Source organism: Lutra lutra, chromosome 8 (genome assembly GCF_902655055.1).
Source record: "Lutra lutra chromosome 8, mLutLut1.2, whole genome shotgun sequence".
NCBI classification, from domain to species: Eukaryota; Metazoa; Chordata; class Mammalia; order Carnivora; family Mustelidae; genus Lutra; species Lutra lutra.
Window position 1 is genome coordinate 17,118,142 of NC_062285.1, and position 22,208 is coordinate 17,140,349.

General features: G+C 38.1%; 1 protein-coding gene across 6 annotated transcripts in view; it reads right to left on the reverse strand.

Annotated features, from left to right (window-relative positions):
• Nucleotides 1-22,208, reverse strand: part of ARMC3 (armadillo repeat containing 3) — a 92,105-nt gene that overhangs the window by 53,025 nt on the left and 16,872 nt on the right. For 5 of the 6 annotated variants that reach the window (XM_047743178.1, XM_047743174.1, XM_047743176.1 and 2 more), the window contains exons 4-8: nucleotides 17,315-17,440; nucleotides 11,951-12,019; nucleotides 11,537-11,712; nucleotides 9,117-9,311; nucleotides 6,412-6,595 (exon numbers count right to left, since the gene is read on the reverse strand). In XM_047743178.1, coding sequence (XP_047599134.1) covers nucleotides 6,412-6,595; nucleotides 9,117-9,311; nucleotides 11,537-11,712; nucleotides 11,951-12,019; nucleotides 17,315-17,440 — 750 coding nt within the window. The remainder of the gene's footprint in view (nucleotides 1-6,411; nucleotides 6,596-9,116; nucleotides 9,312-11,536; nucleotides 11,713-11,950; nucleotides 12,020-17,314; nucleotides 17,441-22,208) is intronic. The other variant, XM_047743175.1, reaches the window with a different exon arrangement.

The window sequence follows — 22,208 nt, forward strand, 5'->3', positions numbered from 1 at the left end:
AAATCAACAGAAATAACATAGTGAGAAACTTCTAACATACCACTCTTCCTCTGTGATATCAAAGAATAGACAAAAATAAAGAGGACAAAAACTGTACAATGTAATTTATAAAGTTGAACTAAAAGGTAAATATCAAACTCTATATTCCACTGGAAATACATCTTTTTTCTATTCAACAAATATTTGTCCACTTATTTTATTCATTGTTTACCTTTACCTTCTAGAATAATTCCTTGCATATAGCATGCATAGAATAAATATTTGTTAGGTAGTAAGAAAAGAGCATACCTTTTCAAGATTTCATAGAAGACCTGTATACTCTGGTTATTTCCTAGACCTCAGTGAAAATGCATTATTATTTCCAAGGCAAAATTTACCATTTTTTAACTACAAATTTAAAAAATGTTAGACTTTAAAATGGAAGCCTTTGAATTCTGGGTTCAAAATGGGGATCTGGGGTTCACTGTAGGGTTTTCCCTCAAAGTGTTGGCTCAGTTTGCTGACATGGTCAAAAGGCTGATTAAAAACACTTGCTTCATAAAACTGAAACTGAAAATAATCATAAGATAACCAAGTCTTTATATTACATAAAATCATGGTGCATATTTTTTAAATGCTGTTTATAATACATATCACCTCACTTGAGAGAGACATGGTGAACAAGAGAAAGTCCAGAAAAAGTAAGAGGATGATTACAGGATAGCCTACAGACATGATATATAGGGAAAGACTAAGTAAAATATAGATTCTTCAGTCTGGAAAAATGGTGGCTAAAGGGAACATGAAAAAATCACAAATGACATCGATGTAATAAATACAGATTTAGTCATTTGATTCTAAAATAAAGAGTGAGGAGACACAATTTGGAACTGGAATATAGTCATTTTAGAACTAACATAAGGAAGTAGATTCATAAAACATAAAGTGCCAGATGGGATTTAAAGACTCTCTGTTGAGTTTCCTTGTATTACAAATAAAGAATGGATTTCAACAAATGGTGCTAGGGAACTGGATTCCCACTCGCAAAAGAGTGAAGTTGGATCCTTACCTTATACCATATGTAAAAACCACTCAAATGGATCAAAGACCTAAACATTAGAGATAAAACAATAAAATTCTAAGAAGCAAGCAGGGGAAAATTTTCCTGACATCAGATTTATTAATGATTTTTTGGATATAACACCAAAAAATACAAGAAACAAAAAATAAATTGGATTACATCAGAATTAGAAACCGTGCATCAAAGGACACAATCAGCGGAGTGAAAAGGCAACCCATGGAATGGGAGAGAATATTCACACATCATCCATCTGATAAGGAGTTACTATCCAGAATATATAAAGCACTCCTACAACTCAATAAAACAACAACAAAAAACAAAACAAAACAAAAAACACAACCTGGTGAAAAAAATGGACAAAGGATTTAAACAGGTATTTTTTCCAAAGAAACAAATGGCCAATAAGCACATGGAAAAAACACTCAACCACACAATCATTAGAGAAATACAAACCAAAACGCAATGAAATACCACCTTATAGGCATTAGCATGGCTACTAACTAGCTAACTAACTAACTGAATAAATAAATAAATAACATAGCAAGTATCGGTGAGAATGTAGAGAAACTGGAACTCTTGTGTCCTGTTGATGGGAATGTGGAATGGTGCAGTTGTTGTTATAGAAAAGAGCACATCAGCTCCTCAACAGATTTAATGCAGAATTACCATATGATCCAACAATTCCAGTCATGAGTATACCCCAAAGAACCAAAAACAGAGACTTGAAAAGCTATTTGTGTATACATGTTCATAACAGCATTATTCACAGTAGCCAAAAAGTGGAAGCAACCCAAGTGTCCATTAACAGACAAATAGATCGGGTGCCTGGGTGGCTCAGTCAGTTAAGCGTCTGCCTTCAGCTCAGGTCATGATCCCAGGGTCCTGGGATTGAGTTCTGCATCGTGCTCCCTGCTCAGCGGAGAGCCTGCTTCTCCCTCTCCCTCTGCTTGCCCCTCTGCCTACTTGTGCTCTCTCTCTGTCAAATAAATAGATAATAAAAAATATTTTTAAAAAATAGACAAATAGATCAACAAAATGTGATATTTACATCCAATGGAACACTAGCCACGCTTAAAAGGGAAGGAAATTCTGATGTATGCTAGAATATGGATGAACCTGAGGATAAGTCGTGCAAAGTGAAATAAGCCAATCACAAAAGGACAAATATTGTATGGTTCCACATAAGCACTTAAAATAGTCAAAATCATAGAGACAGCAAGGATGGTGGTTATCAGGGACTGCAAGAAGGAAGAAGTGGGGAGTTCGCTGTTCCATAGATACAGGCTGTCTCTTTGGCAAGATGTAAAAGAGTTCTGGAGACAGATGTTGGTGATGGCAGCACAAAAATGTGAATGGACCTCATGCCACTGAGCTTAAAATTGCTTAAGACAATAAACTTAATATTAAGTTTATTGTCTTAATATTAAGTTTATTATAAATAAACTTAATATTATGTGTATTTTGTGTATTATGTGTATTTTGCCAATTTATCTATTTATTTATTTTAAAGTTTATTTCTTTATAATCTCTACACCAAACATGGGGCTCAAACTCATGACCCTGGGATCAAGAGTCGCAATGCTCCACTAACTGAGCCAGCCAGACACCCTTCTTACAACCATTTTTAAAAGAGGAATAAAATTCATTTCCTTTCTTTTCATCAAAAAATCATTTCTATGAATGGCACCATCCTGTTTCTAGCCATCCCAGCCAGAAACCTGGTCTTATTCTTGACATTGCCTTCTTCCTCCTCCCACCCAGGTAGTCAATCAACAAACACTTATGGACCCTCCCAATGTGCCAAGCACTGTGCTGGTGGTCCTCCTTGCAAATGTCTGTTTCAGGATACTCTCATCTTCCACCTCGATAACCACAGCAATCCCCTTCCTGGTCTTTTTTGGGTCTGGTCCTGCACATTTCTAACCTCTCCTCCACCTTGCAGCAAGAGGGTGCTTTCTTTAAAAAGTGACTATCTGTAATGGTCCCTCAGCTCTCTAAGCCACTTCAGTGGCTCTTTGTTGCTAGCAAAATTAGGTCCAAAGTCCTTAACTTGGCCTCTATCACCCATTAGCATCTGGTTCCTCTTTCTACAGCCTTCACTTTTAGTTTTCTACTGTATTCTATTCACTGAAAACTTTCAGTTCTGGAATTTACCATGCTCAGTCTCTCCTCTGGCCTTTATACACCGTTCTTTCCCTTTAGAGCACTGGTGATCCTTCCCCATCTCACCATGACCCTCTTTGACCAGCCAATTTCTATTATTTACTTTAGCTCCTAGCTTGTAAATCACATATGTCAGGAAGATCTATCTGATCCAAGCTGACAATTAGTTACCCTGCCCCCCCAATCCTGTTCTTCCATCATCAAGCCCATTTAACACTACAGTGTGATCACCTGTTTCCTTGCCTATTCTGGGTTTATTGACGCAGAATGGGGGCTCAATAAATCATTAATAAATAGGTCCAGAGAGGCTGTGATTCCCTCATAGTCACAACCTAGGTCATCGCAGTGCCAGTAGTGGGACTAGCAGAACAACTGGACCACCAGGGACTCTCCATCCAGTGCTCTTCCCAATGCTACATCACATGATGAGTAATAAATTCATGAAACTCACTATCCCAAGAGGGGCTGCGACCATCTTGAAATAAGAGAAATTGTAAAAATTTTAGGTCTGATATTGTCCATGGCTTTTGGTCTCAAATAGCTAAGAAGTCCTGAGAAAGTTGGAAAACAGAACTGATCAGGATTGATAAGGTCTAAACTCTATTTGACAGAATACTGAATCAAGCAACTTATGCCAGTATTAAAAACTTTAATTTCACAGCCTGTCTAGATTTGCCAAGTCCCCTCTATGTTAACTATGCACTGGATGGTGAAACTCGTGGCTTACTGCAATAAAATTCTGCCTTCAAGAAATCAGTATGGATTGAGAAGGAAATGTTTCCCATAATATACACATAGACAAATATACAGATGTGAGTATATATGTTTAGAATATAAATCACTTAAACTAGTCAGAACTGTCATCGTTTATAAGAGGAGTGATGTGGAAGGGGGAAAATAAAATCACTTCTTTTATTAAATAAAAGATTCCAAATATACATAAATTAAAACTATAATTTCATCTTCAGTACTTGTGATATAATTTATCCCTCATATATTACAGATTTATGTCAACATAGCTTGCCACTGAAATGAAAATTGTATTATGTATATAGTATGAGCATATTATTTTTCTCAGCTATATCACATGGCACTGCTTGTCTCCAGCTGACATTGAAATTACTATATAGATACCTTCCCAAATGTGGATATACTGAAACAATGTTTTAGGATCACAAACAATGCACAGATTCTGTAGAATTCAAAATCAAGAGAAATACAGACTTAAAAACAATTTAGGAATGAATTGCCTAATAAAAAAAAGACTCATAATTAAATCAAAGAGTTTATTATATCCCTACAAAGCAATCTCTCCTTTTACTCATTGGCATTAGGATGAATTTTGCTGCCAGATAGTAAATATGGCACCTATTCTCAAATGACCATTTAGAAGAAAACACAAAAAGATGGAAGAGCATTCCATGCTCATGGAATGGAAGAATAAACATTGTTAAAATGTCTATACTGCCTAGAGTCATCTATACTTTCAGTGTCATCCTGATCAAAATTCCACCAGCATTTTTCAAAGAGCTGAAACAAACAATCCTAAAATTTATATGGAACCAGAAGAGACCTCAAATTGCTAAGGAAATGTTGAAAAAGAAAAACAAAACTGGGGGCATCATGTTGCCTGATTTCAAGCTTTACTACAAAGCTGTGATCACCAAGATAGCATGGTATAGGCACAAAAACAGACACATAGCCCGTGAAACAGAGTAGAGAGCCCAGATAATGGACTCTCAACTCTACGGTCAAATAATCTTCAACAAAGCAGGAAAAAATATACAGTAGAAAAAAGACAGTCTTTTAAATAAATGGTGATGGGAAAATTGGACAGCTATGTGAAGAATGAAACTCGACCATTCTCTTACACCTTACACAAAGATAAACTCGAAATGGATAAAAGACCTCAATGTGAGGCAGAAATCTATCAAAATCCTAGAGGAGAACATAGGCGTAACCTCTTTGACATCGGTCACAGCAACTTCTTTCAAGACATGTCTCCAGAGGCAAAGGAAACAAAAGCCAAAATGAACTTTGGGGACTTCATCAAGATCAAAAGCTGCTGCACAGCAAAGGAAACAAAGAGGCAACCCATGGAATGGGAGAAGATATTCGCAAAAGACACTACAAACAAAGGGCTGATATCCAAGATCTATAAAAAACTCCTCCAACTCAACACACACAAATCAGATAATCATGTCAAAAAATGGGCAGAAGACATGAACAGACACTTCTCCAAAGAAGACATACAAATGGCTAACAGACACATGAAAAAATAACACTATTTTTAATGTTCATCATCATTAGCCATCAGGGAAATTCAAATCAAAACCACATTGAGATACCACCTTCACCAGTTAGAATGGCCAAAATTAACAAGACAGTAAACTACCAAGTGTTGGAGAGGATGTGGAGAAAGGGGAACCCTCTTACACTGTTGGTGGGAATGCAAGTTGGTGCAGCCACTTTGGAAAACAGTGTGGAGATTCCTTAAGAAATTAAAAATAGAGCTTCCCTATGACCCTGCCATTGCACTACTGGGTATTTACCCCAAAGATACAGATATAATGAAAAGAAGGGCCACCTATACCCCAATGTTCATAGCAGCAATGACCACTGTCACTAAACTGTGGAAAGAACCAAGATGCCCTTCAACAGACGAATGGATAAAGAAGATGTGGTCCATATATACAATGACGTATTATGCCTCCATTAGAAAAGATGAATACCCAACTTTTGTATCAACATGGACGGGACTGGAGGAGGTTATGCTGAATGAAATAATCCAAGCAGAGAGAGTCAATTATCATATGGCTTCACTTACTTGTGGAGCATAAGGAATAACATGGATGACTTTGGGAGAAGGAGGGGAGAAGTGAGTTGGGGGAAACTGGAAGGGGAGATGAACCATGAGAGACATGGACTCTGAGAAACAAACTGAGGGTTTTGGAGGGGAGGGGGGGTGGGGGGGATGGGTGAGCCTGATGGTGGGTATTATGGAGGGCACATATTGCATGGAGCACTGGGTTGTGGTGCATAAACAATGAATTTTGGAACACTGAAAAAATATAAAATACAATAAAATTAAAAAAAATAAAAGCAGACAAATACTCTAGTGCTTAATTCTAATCTAAATCAAGAAAAGGGGAAATATGTGTGCTTAGTTTATATAAAATGAGACATACGATCATAAGCTGCTTTAGTTATTGCTTTTGCTGCATTCTTCTGAATGTCAGGAATTGTAGAGTTTTCTGCAAATGACAGGAGCTTCTTAAGACCCCCCGTCTGCTGAATCAGCACCAAAGTATCCATATCTTCAAGGCAATTTGCGATCACGGAAAGTGCTTCTATATGAAGGTCATTCAATTCCTAATAATAAAAGCAAACGTAACTTTAGAAAACTGTACTCAAAGAGATGGATACTTCCTAAATTTTACTGTTAAGACAAAGGTCAGTCAAAACACAATGCTGTTAACTTTGTCGTGACAGATGCCCAAGGAAATAGTTTTGTTTATGATCATGACATTGCTCTTCCTCACAGTTTGCCCATCTCTTCTTGTTTCCTCTCCCCCGGAGAAAAAAGATAATTACTAGACATTTCCAGTAATGGCAGGCAAGTGAAGCTGCTCATACAACCTCCTACCAACAACACCTTTAAAATCTGAAGATAATATTCTTTTTTTTTTAAAGATTTTATTTATTTATTTGGAAGACAGAGATCACAAGTAGACAGAGAGGCAGGCAGAGAGAGAGGAGGAAGCAGGCTCCCCCCCGCCGAGCAGAGAGCCCGATGAAGGACTTGATCGCAGGACCCTGAGATCATGACCTGAGCCGAAGGCAGAGGCTTAACCCACTGAGCCATGAAGATAATATTCTTTGAAAAAGCAGACAGAAGCTGAAGGAAAGCATATTCCTTAAATTCTCCTACTAGTAGAGGAAGTATTATAAGTTTGTGGCCTTCTTGCCTGACGAATCTCCCGAATCCCCATCGCTGTGGAAAACTGCAGCCTTCCCTGAACAGCAAGACATTTAAAGTGGGAATCCTTAGAGTGAGAGGAACACAGGAAGGATGCTCATGGAATTCCCCGTCTTACCATGATCCCCACCATCCTGAAGCAGCTGGCTTGACAGAATGGCCTTCTGAAGACTTAGTTACAATGTCAGCAAAGTGGCAGTACTTTGCAGGGGCTGGGCAAGGTTCTCCACGAGGTTATGTTCTGAATCAGCATCCGATATAAGGTGCCCTTCTCCCATAGCCAGTGATGGTGGGTACAGGAATCAAGGGGTGGAAATGGGTGTGGCAGCAGTCATGATTACCCCCAGGGACCCACGAGCAACATTTTTGCTACTTGTCTCCCAGACCTTAGGCTCTGCTGGCCCAGAGGTCTTAGTTCCAAAGGGGAGAATGCTTCCACCAAGAGACACAACAATGATTCCACTGCACTGGAAGTTAAAAACTGCCACCCAGCCACTTTGGCCTCCCCATGCCTCTAAAGCAGGCAAAGGAGGGAGTTACAATGCTGCTGGGGTGACTGATCCCATTTACCAAGGGGATGTTGGACTGTTACTCCACAGTAGAGGTAAGAAGGCTGTATCTAGAATATAGGAAGTCCTCAGGGTGGTGTCTCTTAGTATTACCACGCGTTGTGATTAAGGTCAATGGAAAACTGTAACTATGCAATCCAGGCAGGACTACTAATGGCCCAGACCCTCAGGAATGAAGATATGGATCACCCGACCAGGTAAAGAACCGCATCCAGCTAAAGTGCTTGCTGAGGGCAAAGGGATCATGGAATGTGTATTGGAGGAAAGTAGTTAAAAATACTAACTACCACCATGTGGCCACCTATAGACAAAAGGGTTACAATTGCCATGAGTGTTTTTTCCTTATTTTGTTATAAATCAGTGTGTATGTGTGTATGTATGAAATATCTTTGTTTTTCTCCCCCTCTCTTATCCCCTTAGGTAACATAAGATGTACTAACTTTAAAAAATTAGCACTAGTTTTACATCACAGTATTTACGTTATAGGATATCAAGGAGAAGAGTAAACATCATTGCATCCTGTTCTGGATGTACACAGGATAGTTACATCATGCCAGGCAGAAGTAGGACCCTGCTATTGCCTTTACCTGGAGATTGAATATGATTTAAGGAGATGGGTATGGGTGCCAAATTTATAAGGGATGGACTTATGATGATTATTAACTTGGGTAGGCCATGGTATCCAAATAGTTGGTCAAACGTTATTCTAGATGTTTCTGTGAAAGTATTTCTTTAGATGAAAATAATATTTAAGGGCACCTGGGTGGCTCAGTGGGTTAAAGCCTCTGCCTTCGGCTCAGGTCATGATCTCAGGGTCCTGAGATCGAGTCCCGCATCAGGCTCTCTGCTCAGCAGGGAGCCTGCTTCCTCCTCTCTCTGCCTGCCTCTCTGCCTAGTTGTGATCTGTCTCTGTCAAAGAAATAAATAAAATTTAAAAATAATAATAATATTTAAGTCAATAGACTGAGTAAAGCAGATTACTATCCACAATGAGGAGTAAACAACTCTTCTTACTTTACCTTAGAGAAAACTATGGCCGATAAAGCTTAAAAGACTAATTCTAGGTACTTCAGGAAATCATAAAGACAGTCCTAAACAAGAATTTTAAAACCTTAAATTTCTAAACCAGAAGACTAAAAAAATTATTTTATAATGGCCTTTATCATTAATCTGATTTAATCATGCTGATAAACAATGTAGCAATAAGCAAATTAGTCCATTGTACTTAGTACTATGCTTAAATATATTAAAATTTCATTTTTAAAAATTCTACAGTTCATATTTTATAACAACAATTAGAAGAGATACATTTCCTTGTAGAGAGTTGAATGAAAGTTACAAATACCTTAGTTTCTAGGATTTTAATAAGGTGGTCCATTCCTTGATTGTCCCTTAACATCACCTGTGCCTCCTTATCATTTGTGATAACACCTAAGGTTTTGAGAGCCAACAATTGAATAATTGGATATTCTGACTTCAAGAGATCTAATATAGGGGGGACTGCATTTAGTTCTTGAACTGTAGCTCGACACTGAAAATCCTGCCATGAAATACAAATGATCAAATAAGTAACTTTGAAAGCAAAATACAGTCAATCTCAAGAATGGAAAACTCTATCTTCTAACGAAGGACATTCTAGGTTTCCCATCTTTATTCCAGATTCCCTTCCAAAATAACTCCCCCAAAATAAAAGCAAACCCTCAACCAGCAACATCTAAATATTCATTTTAACTCTGCAGACATTGTTGATAACAGGAAGATGCGATCTATGACTTCTGCAGTATCTATTGTTTCTTTATTATCCAGCAAATTTCTTTTATTACAAATAGCATTACAATAAAATCTGTGTATAATCAAATTCTTTTCACACACTGTACACTATTTCAAATTGTATTTGATAAAATGAAATGATGGCATAAATTCCTTATTATCTTTATTCAAATGGAATGCTTATGAAATGTATACATGCACATAGTGCTGTTGGCAGGCCCTGTGCACACAGATTTTTATCAGGTTTAGTTCAGACACATGACCTTTATTTAAGACGTTTACAATATCAAGGGGTCATTAGAGTCTAAATGAGTTGCTCTGCAGTTTGTCTATAATTTTGTGTATGTGATTGGGGGGGACAGGGCTACTTGGGGTCAGCAATGGAGAAAACGGAGCAAAAAGTCATGAAGAGCCCCCAAACTCTGACTGCTAAATCATGACACTTAAAATCAAAGCATCACAAATGTAAAATAGTATTAAAGGTGGAAAAACCCTGCTAACTAACAGCTTAGGTTTCTCTATCCATTCTTCAACGAATGCTTCCTACAAATATAAAAATCGTGGGTAACTATTTGTTATAGGTTGAATTATGTCCCTCTCAAGCTATAAGTTGGAAGTCCTAACTCTCAGAATGTGCCCTTATTTGGAAACAGGGTCATTGCAGATGTCATTAGTTAAGATAAGGTCATAGTGGAGTAGGGTAGGTACTTAATGGTGTCCTCCTAAGAGTGTGTCCTTAAAAGGAGGAGGAGAGATTGCAGTGATGCTGTTGTAAACCAAGGAAATTAATATACTGTTATTAACTAGTATATTTCTGTTCTAAGGAATAGTGAAGGTAAGCTTTTCATTTGTGTTTGATAAAAAGAAAAAATACAGGGAAATCAAAGCTATGAGGAGTCTTGAGATAAAAGACACTAATACATTGACAGGATTATTTAGGCCTGTGGGATGAGAGAAGGTAAACAGCTGAGCTTCCTTCAGCAGGTGTCCCTCAGGAAGAGCAAGGGTAAAGCCAATGAGTGCCCAGCCCTGTGGCAATGACTTCTAAGGCCAGGAATGTAGGCCTGCTTTGCTATCTTTGGGCGTGAGCTCATTGCCTCTCCATGAAATGGAGGCCTCATTTTCACTTCACTACCTCTTCCTTTTATACTCCACTGCTGGCTACTTAAGGTGGTGTTTTTGTATCTTCAGTTGATCTAAAGCTTATCAAGGGTATATGGGAATTGTTCAGGAACCTGAGCAAGGAAAGAAGCAGAGAAAGGTATCCAAAGTGTCAGGAAGGGGACCTGTTGTGGGTGTGAGTGTGTGTGCCTTGTGGGGCTGCAGCTAGGGGTAGGGACATAGAACAGCATAGGTGAAAAGGCCAACGGAGGCTGTTTCTTTCTATAACAAAGGAAAACTGTTCAGTGACATAGCATCTTGCAATTGTGAACAATGAGTTCTGTTCAGTGTACTCAACTTACTGGATCTTCACCAATAAATAAGCCTAATCCAAAATGTTGGTACACTGAATAAGGCATATATTGTACCCAATGTGCTTAGATCACCAAGGTTAGGTCAACAAATGACTGCCTGTGTCAAACTTAGTTCAATATATTAGATATCCTGTTTCAGAAGAAATACATTTGTCTAGTATAATCCTGTCTTAATTTGCAAGCCATTCTATTCTTTCAAAATTTAAATACACTCCTAAAATGCCCTTTCATAAACCCGAACTCTGAAAACTACAAAACATTGAAAGAAATTGAAGAGGACATAAAGAAATGGAAAGACAACCCATGCTCATGGATTGGAAGAACAAAGTCTGTACTACCCAAAGCAATCTACACATTTAATACAATCCTTATCAGAATACCAACAGCATTTTTCACAGAGCTAGACCAAACAATCCTAAAATTTGTATGGAACCATAAAAGACTCTAAATAGCAGAGCAATCTTGAAATAAATTCTAGAAATAGCTTTGGTCAAAACGCACTTTTAGAAATTACCCTCACCTGGACCAAGTTGTAAATGCACTCAATAGAGTTCTTCTTCACGTCAGGGTCTGGACTGGCCAGCAGTCTGATGAGTGGCTCTAACCCACCATGCTCAAATATTTGCACTTTGCTGGTATACTCTGCAGACATGTTCGCCAGGCAAAGACTGGCAAACTCATGGATAACCACTTCTTCTGTGCATCAGAGATAAACAACACAAGTATGCAAAAGGCTTACTCAAGCATTATGTTAAAATACGTTTTGAAAACCAAAGCTTTGCAAATCTTACTTGGTTGGAGTCCATCTTGGTTTGAGAGATTTTAATGACAATTCACAGCTGATACTATGTAAACTATTTTCAATGAATAGTTTAGCCCAATGTGAAAAATAAACCAGTCCCGCTTTTGAAACAGATGCACGATGGAAAGTTACCTTCTGGAGCAAGTTGAGCAATGACGGAACTCATGACATCTAACTCCCTTAACAGTTTTTTAACGTCATCTACAAAAGGAGACACAGAATATTAATGTTTATTACTACTACTAATAATGGTGGTGTTGTTGAAATAGACCCTTATGAAGAAGGGTTTATTATTACCTAATTTTACAGATAAAGACATTGAGACTCAAAAATCAGATAGCAAGTGAGTGGTGGGACCAGGTGACCTGTCCAGGGCTGCCTGACCCTAGACAGACTCTGGTTTCTGCTCCTTGATCACTGAAATATGCTTTTTTCCAAAACACCAAAAAAATACAAAATGTGCCTGGACCATAATCAGTACATTTGAGTAACTGTGCCCTATATTTGTTTATTATATAGTAGAAATTCTTTGTTGTGTTGCTTTGTTGGGAAGTGTATTCTTAAATTTTGATTTTAATAAAACTTGTACAGAATGCACAAGAGAATTATCCTCAGCCTTTTCAATGAATATATCTTGTTTGTATTCCATTTTCTTATCAGAGATGCCAAAGCTGATTAAAGATAAGTATACCGATTTTTTAAGTTCACTTTTGTATTATTTATGTGAGCCTAATTAAGTCCAGGCAGGTATGCCCCCACTCCTCTCCTGCCATCTTTAGCCCCCGTTTTCTGAGAAATAAGGCATAGGTACTAATTATTTTTATAGTTTCTCTTGTTGGTCAATTATCTTTTCTTGTAAGCCAAAATTAGCATCAGCAGAATTTTGGAAAATTTCGCTCAGCAGCATCTAAGGCAGATGGTCTCTGGGTGAATTTTTCCTCATTAACCACTGGGCATACTTGACCTCCATTGGACGCCTTTTCCTGCAGGATTCCGGGATGTGGCTGTTTTTCTACCCACCGAAACTTCTGCTCTGTTTCTGTTCAAAATGGCTACAGAGGGCCAGCAGATTTACAGCTAGCTACAGCTATGTCAACCCAAGCTTGAAGTACAAAAGAATAGTAGAGTGTCTGGAAAGCACAGTGCCCCAAAGTGAAGGGCATTATTTTTCAGTCGACACTCATTCAAAAAACAAAGGTATTACCTTGACAGGGAATTAACTCAGTTAAGGCATAATACTCAGATCCTTCTGGGTGTTTTGGCGAGCTATATAGGTGCGTGTCCTCCGGAAGAGCTGTTTCTATTCTCTTCTCATTGTGAAGAGTGCAGTCTCTATTTTTCAAAATGAGAAGGCCATACCAGTCTATTTTTGCATACTTAACACTAAATATTTCTGGCCTTTACATTTTCAAGCTCATTCCCCAGGGACGTTCAGGCTCTGTGTGCTCTCTGTTCCTCTTGCTTCTCTGCAGGAAGGACCTGCTCCTGCAGGGAGAGGCCGGCTTGCTGCCTCTGTATGTGCCATCATCCCTTGGTCTGCCCTAGCAAGTCCAAAGTTCTCGTCAGAGGATTCTCTCTGCTGTGAAATTCCCTTCTTGATATAAATTTAGCCAAATCTGATAGATCTGGTAGATCTATCCACTAAACCATTTTCTCTTGGCTCAGTGGATGATTGGGATTCACCGACTGGTCTTACAAATCGGAAGCATAGCTGATCAATTGGTTATTCTGCTTTTTGACACTAAATTGCCTTCCCCCGCCACAATCTTCCTTTTCTTGAGGTTAAATCAGTAAAATAAAAATAAGGGCGAAGCTGCTGTTTTCATCACTTTAAAAACAATATTGCCCTCTGTCCCCTTCTCTCTCAACAGACTCCCCTATATGGCAGCTGACTTGTGGTTGGCCCACATAAATCCACTCTTGCTAAACAGTGTGACACCTACAATTTTAGGTTGTTCCAGAACTGTCAGCACCTTCACGTCCTGGAGTACCTTCAAGGATCTGTTTTCAGTGCATTCTTATTTACAAGTTTTGGTTGCATAATACTGACCGTCTAAATTTACTTTTGGCCTTATATATTCTTTTACATCAACCATATCTTAAGATGGCAAGCTCTTCATACTGCCAGAAGTAATGTAAAGTCTGAGCTTTGAGGATTGCAATGAACTCTCTGTTTAGCGGACTCCATTAAACGAGTCTCTGTTAGATGGCTTCATCAAACGAAACACAGACTGGCAGGTAAAAGGAGACAGAGGCTCCATTTCGATAAAAAGGTTTAACAAAGTAATTTAAGTGCCTATCTTGAAGGACTCAGGCTTGGCATGGGCAGGTAACTCAATCACTTCAGAAAAAAAGACAAGGAAGAAAAAGTAAGATTTGTTTGCTCTCAAGGCAATCCTTTTAGGACCTGGCATCTGTTTGTGCAACCTTCTGTTGGTTCATCCATATGAACGTAGTGATACAATTGAGTACATAAAAGCCATGTAAAGATAAAAATTGCTAAAGTAAAATTAGTTATTTTAAAACAGCCCAAAGACAGCTTGACCATGGAGCCACAGAGGTGCATTTATTTATGTATTCATCTGGAAATATGCCTTTTGATTTAGAGCACGTGACTGCAGCTCATATTTTATTCCATGTCAACTTGGGCATGTATGCAGAGTAAAGCAACAGCCATTAATGTGCTGGGTGTAGTAACAGAAAAGGAACTCCACAAGCGGCTGAGGACGCCATGTGTTCAAATAGAAAATGAGTTCATTCCCATAATGGTTTGATTTTTTTTCCACCCAATTCAGGAAATCAAAAGAAAGCTCTTGGAAGTTCATTCATCATATGTAAGACCCAAATCGCAAATACAGCAAAGCTCTTTCCATTGCTAGGCTTCGTGGCTGCAGACTGAACTCACCCAGCACTGGTGGCCGCCCAGTCAGCAGCCATCGGAGCAGGGCCCTAGAGGTCTGAGCGCCACCGCACTTAGCACTCAGACGCAACAGTCATTCTCAATATTGTGGGGTCGGTCACAGGCTCCTTTAGAAACTCATGGAATTCACTATATAGATCCTGCCCAGGAAAATTTTGCCATTTGGAGGGCTTCACAGGTTACAAACTCCTCACATATTGGAAGCTGGAAATAGCAAACTAAAATGAGTAATAGAAATTAAGAACAAAAGTAAACAGGAAAGAAGTCACAGAAACCTAGACATTAAATTAGAACATATAAGTACACACAGGCAATTATAACTCTCCATTCCAAACAAACCGCATTCTCCCCCCACAAAATCACTTAGAAGGAGAACCTGACTTAGCATGTGCACTAACGTTAAGGATCAGAGAAGATCCGAGGAACAGAAAGCCCACTATATTATGAGCCAGAGAGTACGTTCTAATTCTAGCTCTGATCTCATCTCTTCTACTAAGCACCTTCATGACTGCGCCAGGAACCTAATCCCTTCAGAGCCCATTCCTATTTTTAAGATGAGGACTTGCAGGAATTGCAAAAGACGTGTTACAAAGCACCACTGGTTCTCAAATTCTGTGGTGTGTAAACAGAATAAAACATAAGAAAATTTTTAGTCTTCCCTTTTTTGGTTTTAAGTACATTCAGTGAGGCTCATTCAATATGGCAGAATTAGTATACAGAGCCCCTGAGATTACATTTATGAGGGCTCCACAGTATAAATGATTACTACCTCATTTAACTGCGCTGTGCCTCAGTTGCCTTATATGTAAAGGAAACGATCATAGCACCAACCTCATTAAATGACTATACGCAAATAGCACGTAGAGCAGCACCTGGCACACTGGAAATGCTGTGTGAAGGTTGACTGCTGTTACCATAATCTGGGCTGGTGGAACATCCTTCCCCCACAGCCATCCTCATCTCACAGCCATCTGCAGAGCCCGTGCCTTACCCAACAGCCACCTTTAGAACTCATGCTGCCAAAATCCCTTTCAGTCACAGCCCCGACGGAGCCCCACCTGCCCGCCACCACTGCAGGTGCTGTCCATGCCGTCTCTGCAGCTGGGGCTGAAATGCACAGATGCCACAGAAAACGCTCCTTGCCCTTCTCTTCCCATCTTCCTGTCTCTGACTAATGCGACGGTCCCTGCCGGACACCATGGAATAAGGAGCGCCCCCATTCCCCGCCCCCGCCCTATCTCACACATTCAGGAAAGTGAGGTGGGGGGGCCGGAAGCTGAAGGAGGAAACTATCTGCTTGTGTTTTCGCTGAGACTGGTGAGAGGAAAAATATGGTAATTTTAGCCACATGCCATGAGAGACAGAGAGACATATTTATTCCTAGCTGCCTGAGTTTCATGTTAGAATTCAGTCTCTACCAAGAATGTCATTTTTATTATAAAGTTAGAAGACTTTCACAGGCTAACTCAAAAAACCTATCATTATAACATGAAAATGACTTTCAAATGGAAAATACATCCTGTTCGTTAGTCAGGGGCTGCCTTTATTGCCATGGTTTTGGTCAAACTGATATTTTAACAGACATAATAGCATGTTTTGACTAATGCTATTATTCCACCATATTAAATATATGAAAATATTCAAGCAAGTAATGAGTCTGATTTAAGAAATAAATACACATCTAAAATTATTTTTGGCAAAATATATTTAATAGTTGCAAAAAAACCCAATGTGTCAAACCTCTTTAGCCTGGGCTACTTTCACTGTGACATACATATGAAGTGTAGCTTACATATAGGCAGACAAATTGCATTATGCTAACTCAAGAAAAAAAAACATTTTAATTTTAAGAGACAATGATTGCCTTCGACTTGTTAGACTGGAACATACATCACCACCTTTGACAAATTTTGCATGGATATATTTGCACAGATTTTCTTTTTCTTTTTCTTTCTTTCTTTCTTTCTTTCTTTCTTTCTTTCTTTCTTTCTTTCTTTCTTTCCTTATTTGACAGACAGAGATCACAAGTAGGCAGAGAGGCAGGCAGAGAGAGAGGGGGAAGCAGGCTCCCTGTCGAGCAGAGAGCCCGATGTGGGGTCCATCCCAGGACCCTGGAATCATGACCTGAGCTGAAGGCAGAGGCTTTAACCCACTGAGCCACCCAAGCGCCCCCATATTTTCATATTTTAAAAACATCTCTTGGGGTGGCTGAGTGGCTCAGTCAGTTGGCCTCTGACTCTTGGTCTTGGCTCAGGTCATGATCTCGGGATCCTGGGATCAAGCCCCGCATCTGGCTCTGCGCTCAGCAGGGAGTCTCCTTCTCTGCCTCTCTCTCCTTCTCCCTCTGTCCCTCCCCGCTCCCCCCCACACCAGCTGGCACTCTCTCTCTAAAATAAATAAATAAAACTTTTATATATATTTAACTTTTTGTTAACATTAAAGTCAGTTCAAATAAAATTCAAACAAATCCCTTAAAATTAAATTTAAAAAGATAATTATATCTTTTTATCTTTTAACTATATCTTATATCGCATTATATGAGACTATTAGATTATTTTTTAAAAGTTAACACTTACTGTTAGAAGCCAGGATTCCAAATATCATAGTAGCATTTCTTCTTACAATTTTGTCTTCATGGGTGAGCAGTTTGGTTAAGGGCTCCACGGCTCCAAGTTCAAGGAGTGTAGCTTTATTTTCTTCACCTGATGTCACAGGTAAAATAAAATCATGCATGAACATCATCAGTCTCATCAAAACTCTTCCTCATGTCATTTTAATTTCTTATTTGCCATTTGCCTCCCACATTCCTCTTTGCTTCCACATATATTTCTCTCGGAATAAACTTTAGAGCACACGTAGCCTAGACATGAGCTGCTCTCCTTCCTCCAGATGGTGACAAAGTTGGTTTCCTCTTGTCAGCCCACGCTGCACCTGCTCTAAGGGGGTCTCCCCTGACCCCCTAATCTAATGTTATCACTACATCCAAGCCTTTCTTATCCTTCTTTAGTCTACCTTCTTCATACCACTTGGCGATCTCCTTGCTTTGTCTGCCTGTTCCACTCTAACTTAATTTCCATGAGGACAGACACCCTTCCCATTCTACTCTCTCGTATCCCTCAGTGCCTAGCATAGTGCCAGACATGGATTGGCATAATTAATCACAAGACTTCCTTAACATACTTTGAGTTATAGTCCCCACTTTGAGTTAAAGTGGGGTCATGGGTGAGTTCCGGGGGTTCATTTTTCACCCAACGGGGTTATAGCTATTTTGTCAGGCAAGATGTGCCCGCAGCTAACATGGAGGTATGCATGTAGATGGGAGCAGCCAGGGTCACCGGGGACTCCTTAGCTGTGGCAAGAAGCCCCAGAACCAGAAGGCCAGGTAAGGCCAGACTCTTGCTTAACTGTAGAAGTTGTCTGTCTATAACTTGATGAGTGAGATAGCATTGTACAAAGTCAGGAATAATGTTTACATCCTGATTAATTTCAGCTTTTCAATTTCACAGGCAATGAAAATAGAGATTTCACTTTCAAAATTAACTTGAGAGTCATTTCAACTTTCCTTGTCTCAGTTTTCTCATAAAATTAGAATATTTTATATTTTAAGTTGTAGGTCCACATTCTGGTAAGACATGGACTGTATGTTCTTAGAGCTCATGGAATTGCCCCGTATCTATATGGTCAAATCTGTCGCCTGGTAAGAATATGTTGAAATATGCATCGTTGACTCTTACAAACTTTTTTTCAAATCTTCCAATATTTGTATTTTATGGAAATTTCAAACTTAGTTTCTTAGATGAAAACATTTTGTTAAATGATCTTAAGATAAATTTTAAGATACTTATGCTTAAATAAAAACATGTATTATATGTCAGATTGTTATAAAAGTTAATGGCTTCTTTAAATTTTCATTCTGAGACTTTTATTATATAACTTGAATTACTTCATTAAAACATATTTAAAAATTTTTTTTAAATAATACTATTATTTTTGAGAAACTGACAAACTGTTCTAAAGTGAATCTGAAAGTTCCAATTTTTCCCCATCCTAGCCAACACATCTGTCCATATTTCTGATGATAGTCATTAGAGGGTGTGAGGTATTATCTCATCATGGTTTTAATTTGCATTTCCCTCACAACTGATGATGGTGAGCATAAGGTACATTTTTGCCATCCATATATTTCTTTGGTTAAGTGTCTGTTCAAATCTCTTGCTCGTATGTATTTTTAAATTTGGTTTGATTATTGAGGTTTTTTAAAAAAAGATTTTATTCATTTATTTGACAAAAAGAGCACAAGTAGGCAAAGTGGCAAGCAGAGGGAGAGGGAGAAGCAGGCTCCCTGCTGGGCAGGGAGCCCCATGCAGTGCTGGATCCCAGGATCCTGGGATCATGACCTGAACTGAAGGCAGATGCTTGACAACTGAGCCACCCAGGTGCCCCTTATTATTCAGTTTTGAGAGTTCTTTAGATATATGATTAACAAAAATTTTCTTCTTGTCTATAGCACATCTTTTTAAAAAATTACTAGACTTTTTTGAGCAGTTTCAAATTTATTAAAAAATGAACACGGGCACCTGGATGGCTCAGTCGATTAAGCCGCTGACTGAATTTCAGCTCAGGTCATGATCTCAGGGTTCTGGGATCGAGTACTGTGTTGGGCTCCGGGGTCTCTCCCTCTGCCCTTCCCCCTCACCTCTGCTCATGTTCTCTCTCTCTCTCTCTCTCAAATAAATCTTTTTTTAAAATGAACAAAAAACACAGAGTTTTCATATACTCCATCTCCCTTTCCTCCCCCATTTCTCTTATTATTAAAATCATGCATTAGTGTGGTACATTTGTTACAATTGATAAACCAATATTGATATGTAACTATTAAGTAGAGTTGATAATCTATATTACGGTTCACTGTACGTGTTTTCCAATTCTATAGGTTTTGAGAAATGTATAAGATCATGTTTAGCTTTATAAGAAACTACTAAATCATCTTCCGAAATGCCTGTACTATTTTGGACTCCCACCAGCAATGAATGAGAGTCCCCGTTGTTTCCACATCTTCACCAGCATTTTATGTTGTCAGTTTTTAGAATTCTAGCCATTCTAATCAATGTGTAGTGATATTTCATTATTGCTTTACTTTGCGATTTCCTGATAACATATGATGTCTTTTCATGTGCTTATTTGCCCTCTGTGTATCTTTTCTGGTGATGTGTGTGTTTAGGGTAAATTTGATAAAATCCAATCAATTGTCCTCTTACAGATTATGTTTTTAGGATCATATCTAAGAAACTTTTGGCTAACCCAGATTTTAGTAGCATCCCACAAATTTTTATTTTTATATGTTATGTTTTCATCTTCAGTTTGGATTTTCCTTTTGCATTCTTTCACTGACAGATTATTTAGAAGTGTGTAACTTACTTTCAAACTATTGAATGATTATCCAGAGTCCTTTGTGTTAAGTGATTTTCAACTTAATTCTATTGTGATGTGACATATATTTTATATGATTGTAATTCTTTTACATTTATTAAGACTTAAAAATAAACTTATTAAGGCTTGTATTATGGCTCAGAATATCACCTATTTTGATAAATGTCCTGTATGCATTGAAAAGAATGTTATTCTGCTTGGAGTGTTCTATAAATATCAATTAGGCTAAATTCATTTATATTGCTGTTCAAATCTTTTATATTCTTATAGACTTGCTATCCATTTGTTCTTTCATTTATTAATAGAAGGTTATTAAAGTCCTCAGCAGTAATTGTGAGTGTTTATTTCTCCCTGCATCTCTAACTTCATGTATTTTGAAGGTCTGACATTAATAATTATTTAGGTTTTTTCATAGCTTCTTTTTTTTTCCTTTATTTAAATTCAATGTAGTTAACACAAACTGTAATATTAGTTTCAGGGGTAGAATTCATGATTCATTAGTTTCATATAATACCCAGTTCTCATTACATCAAGTGTCCTCCTTAATGCCCATCACCCAACTACCCCATCCCCCCACCCAATTCCCCTCCAACAATCCTAAGTTTGTTTCTTATAGTTACGAATCACTTATGGTTTGCCTCCCTCTCTGTTTTCATCTTATTTTATTTTTCATAGCTTTTTGATTAATTGACTCTTTTATTATTATAAAATGATGTTTTTTATCTGATACTGCTCTTTTATTATTCTGATATTAATATAGTCACTCCAGCTTTCTTTTGATTAGTATTGATATAGGATATCTTTTTTTATCCTTTTACTTTCAAGTTATTTGTGTCATTACATTCTAAGTGCATTTCTTGGATGTAGCATGTAGTTTGGTCTTGCTTTTTATAGACTATAGCACTATCTCCCTGTTAATTGACTACTCAGACCATTTACATTTAGTTTGATAGTTGATATCATTAGGTTTAAGTCTACCATCTTGTTATTTGTTTTTTGTGCATCTCATTATTCTTTGTTTTCCTTTTTTCATCTTTGCCTTCTTTGTATGAATTGAATATTATTTTGATGATTCCATTTCATTTCCTTTGTTGGCTTATTTGATATTATTCTTTGTCATTTTAGTGGTTGTATTAAATTCTGTAGTAAACATCCTTATCACAGTCTACTTTCCAGTCGTGATAGACCACTTCACATATAGTGCAAGAAACTTACAGTAGTATACTTCCATTTTTCCCCTTTCTACCTTGGTTCTGTTGTCATTTATCTTATTTTTATAAGTGTTTCTGCACAGGAAATGGTTACTCTTTTTGTTTAAAATAACCAATTTTAAGTGATCTAAATAATGAGAAAAACCTTTGTGTGTTACCATTTCTAGTGTTCTATCTTTATTATTTTGTGTAGATCCACATTTCCATCTAGTGTCAATTTTCCTTCTTCCTGAAGGACCTACGTTACTACAATTAGTAGTGTGGGTCTGCTTGCAATAAACTACTTCAGCTTTTGAATGTCTGGGACATTATCTCACTTGTGGTTTTTTTTTTAAAGATTTTATTTATTTATTTGACAGAGAGAGAGATCACAAGCAGGCAGAGAGGCAGGCAGAGAGAGAGGGGGAAGCAGGCTCCCTGCTGAGCAGAGAGCCTGATGCAGGGCTCGATCCCAGGACCCTGAGATCATGACCTGAGCTGAAGGCAGAGGCTTTAACCCACTGAGCCACCCAGGCGCCCTCACTTGTGTTTTTTGAAAGATATTTTTGCTGGGAATAAAATTCTAGGATTAAAGTTTATTTTTCTTTCAGTATTTTAAAGATGCTGCTCCACTGACTTCTTGCTTGCATCATTTGTGATGATAAATCTACTGTCATCCTTATTTTTGTTCCTCTGAATGTAATGTGCTTCTCCCTTGGCTGCTTTTTAAGATTTTCTCTTTATCACTCTTTTCAAGCAATTTGATTTTGTTGAACCTTGGTGTAGTTTTCTTCATATTTATTGTGCTTGGTTTTTTATGATCTTCTTGGATCCAGAAGCTTAGAGTTTT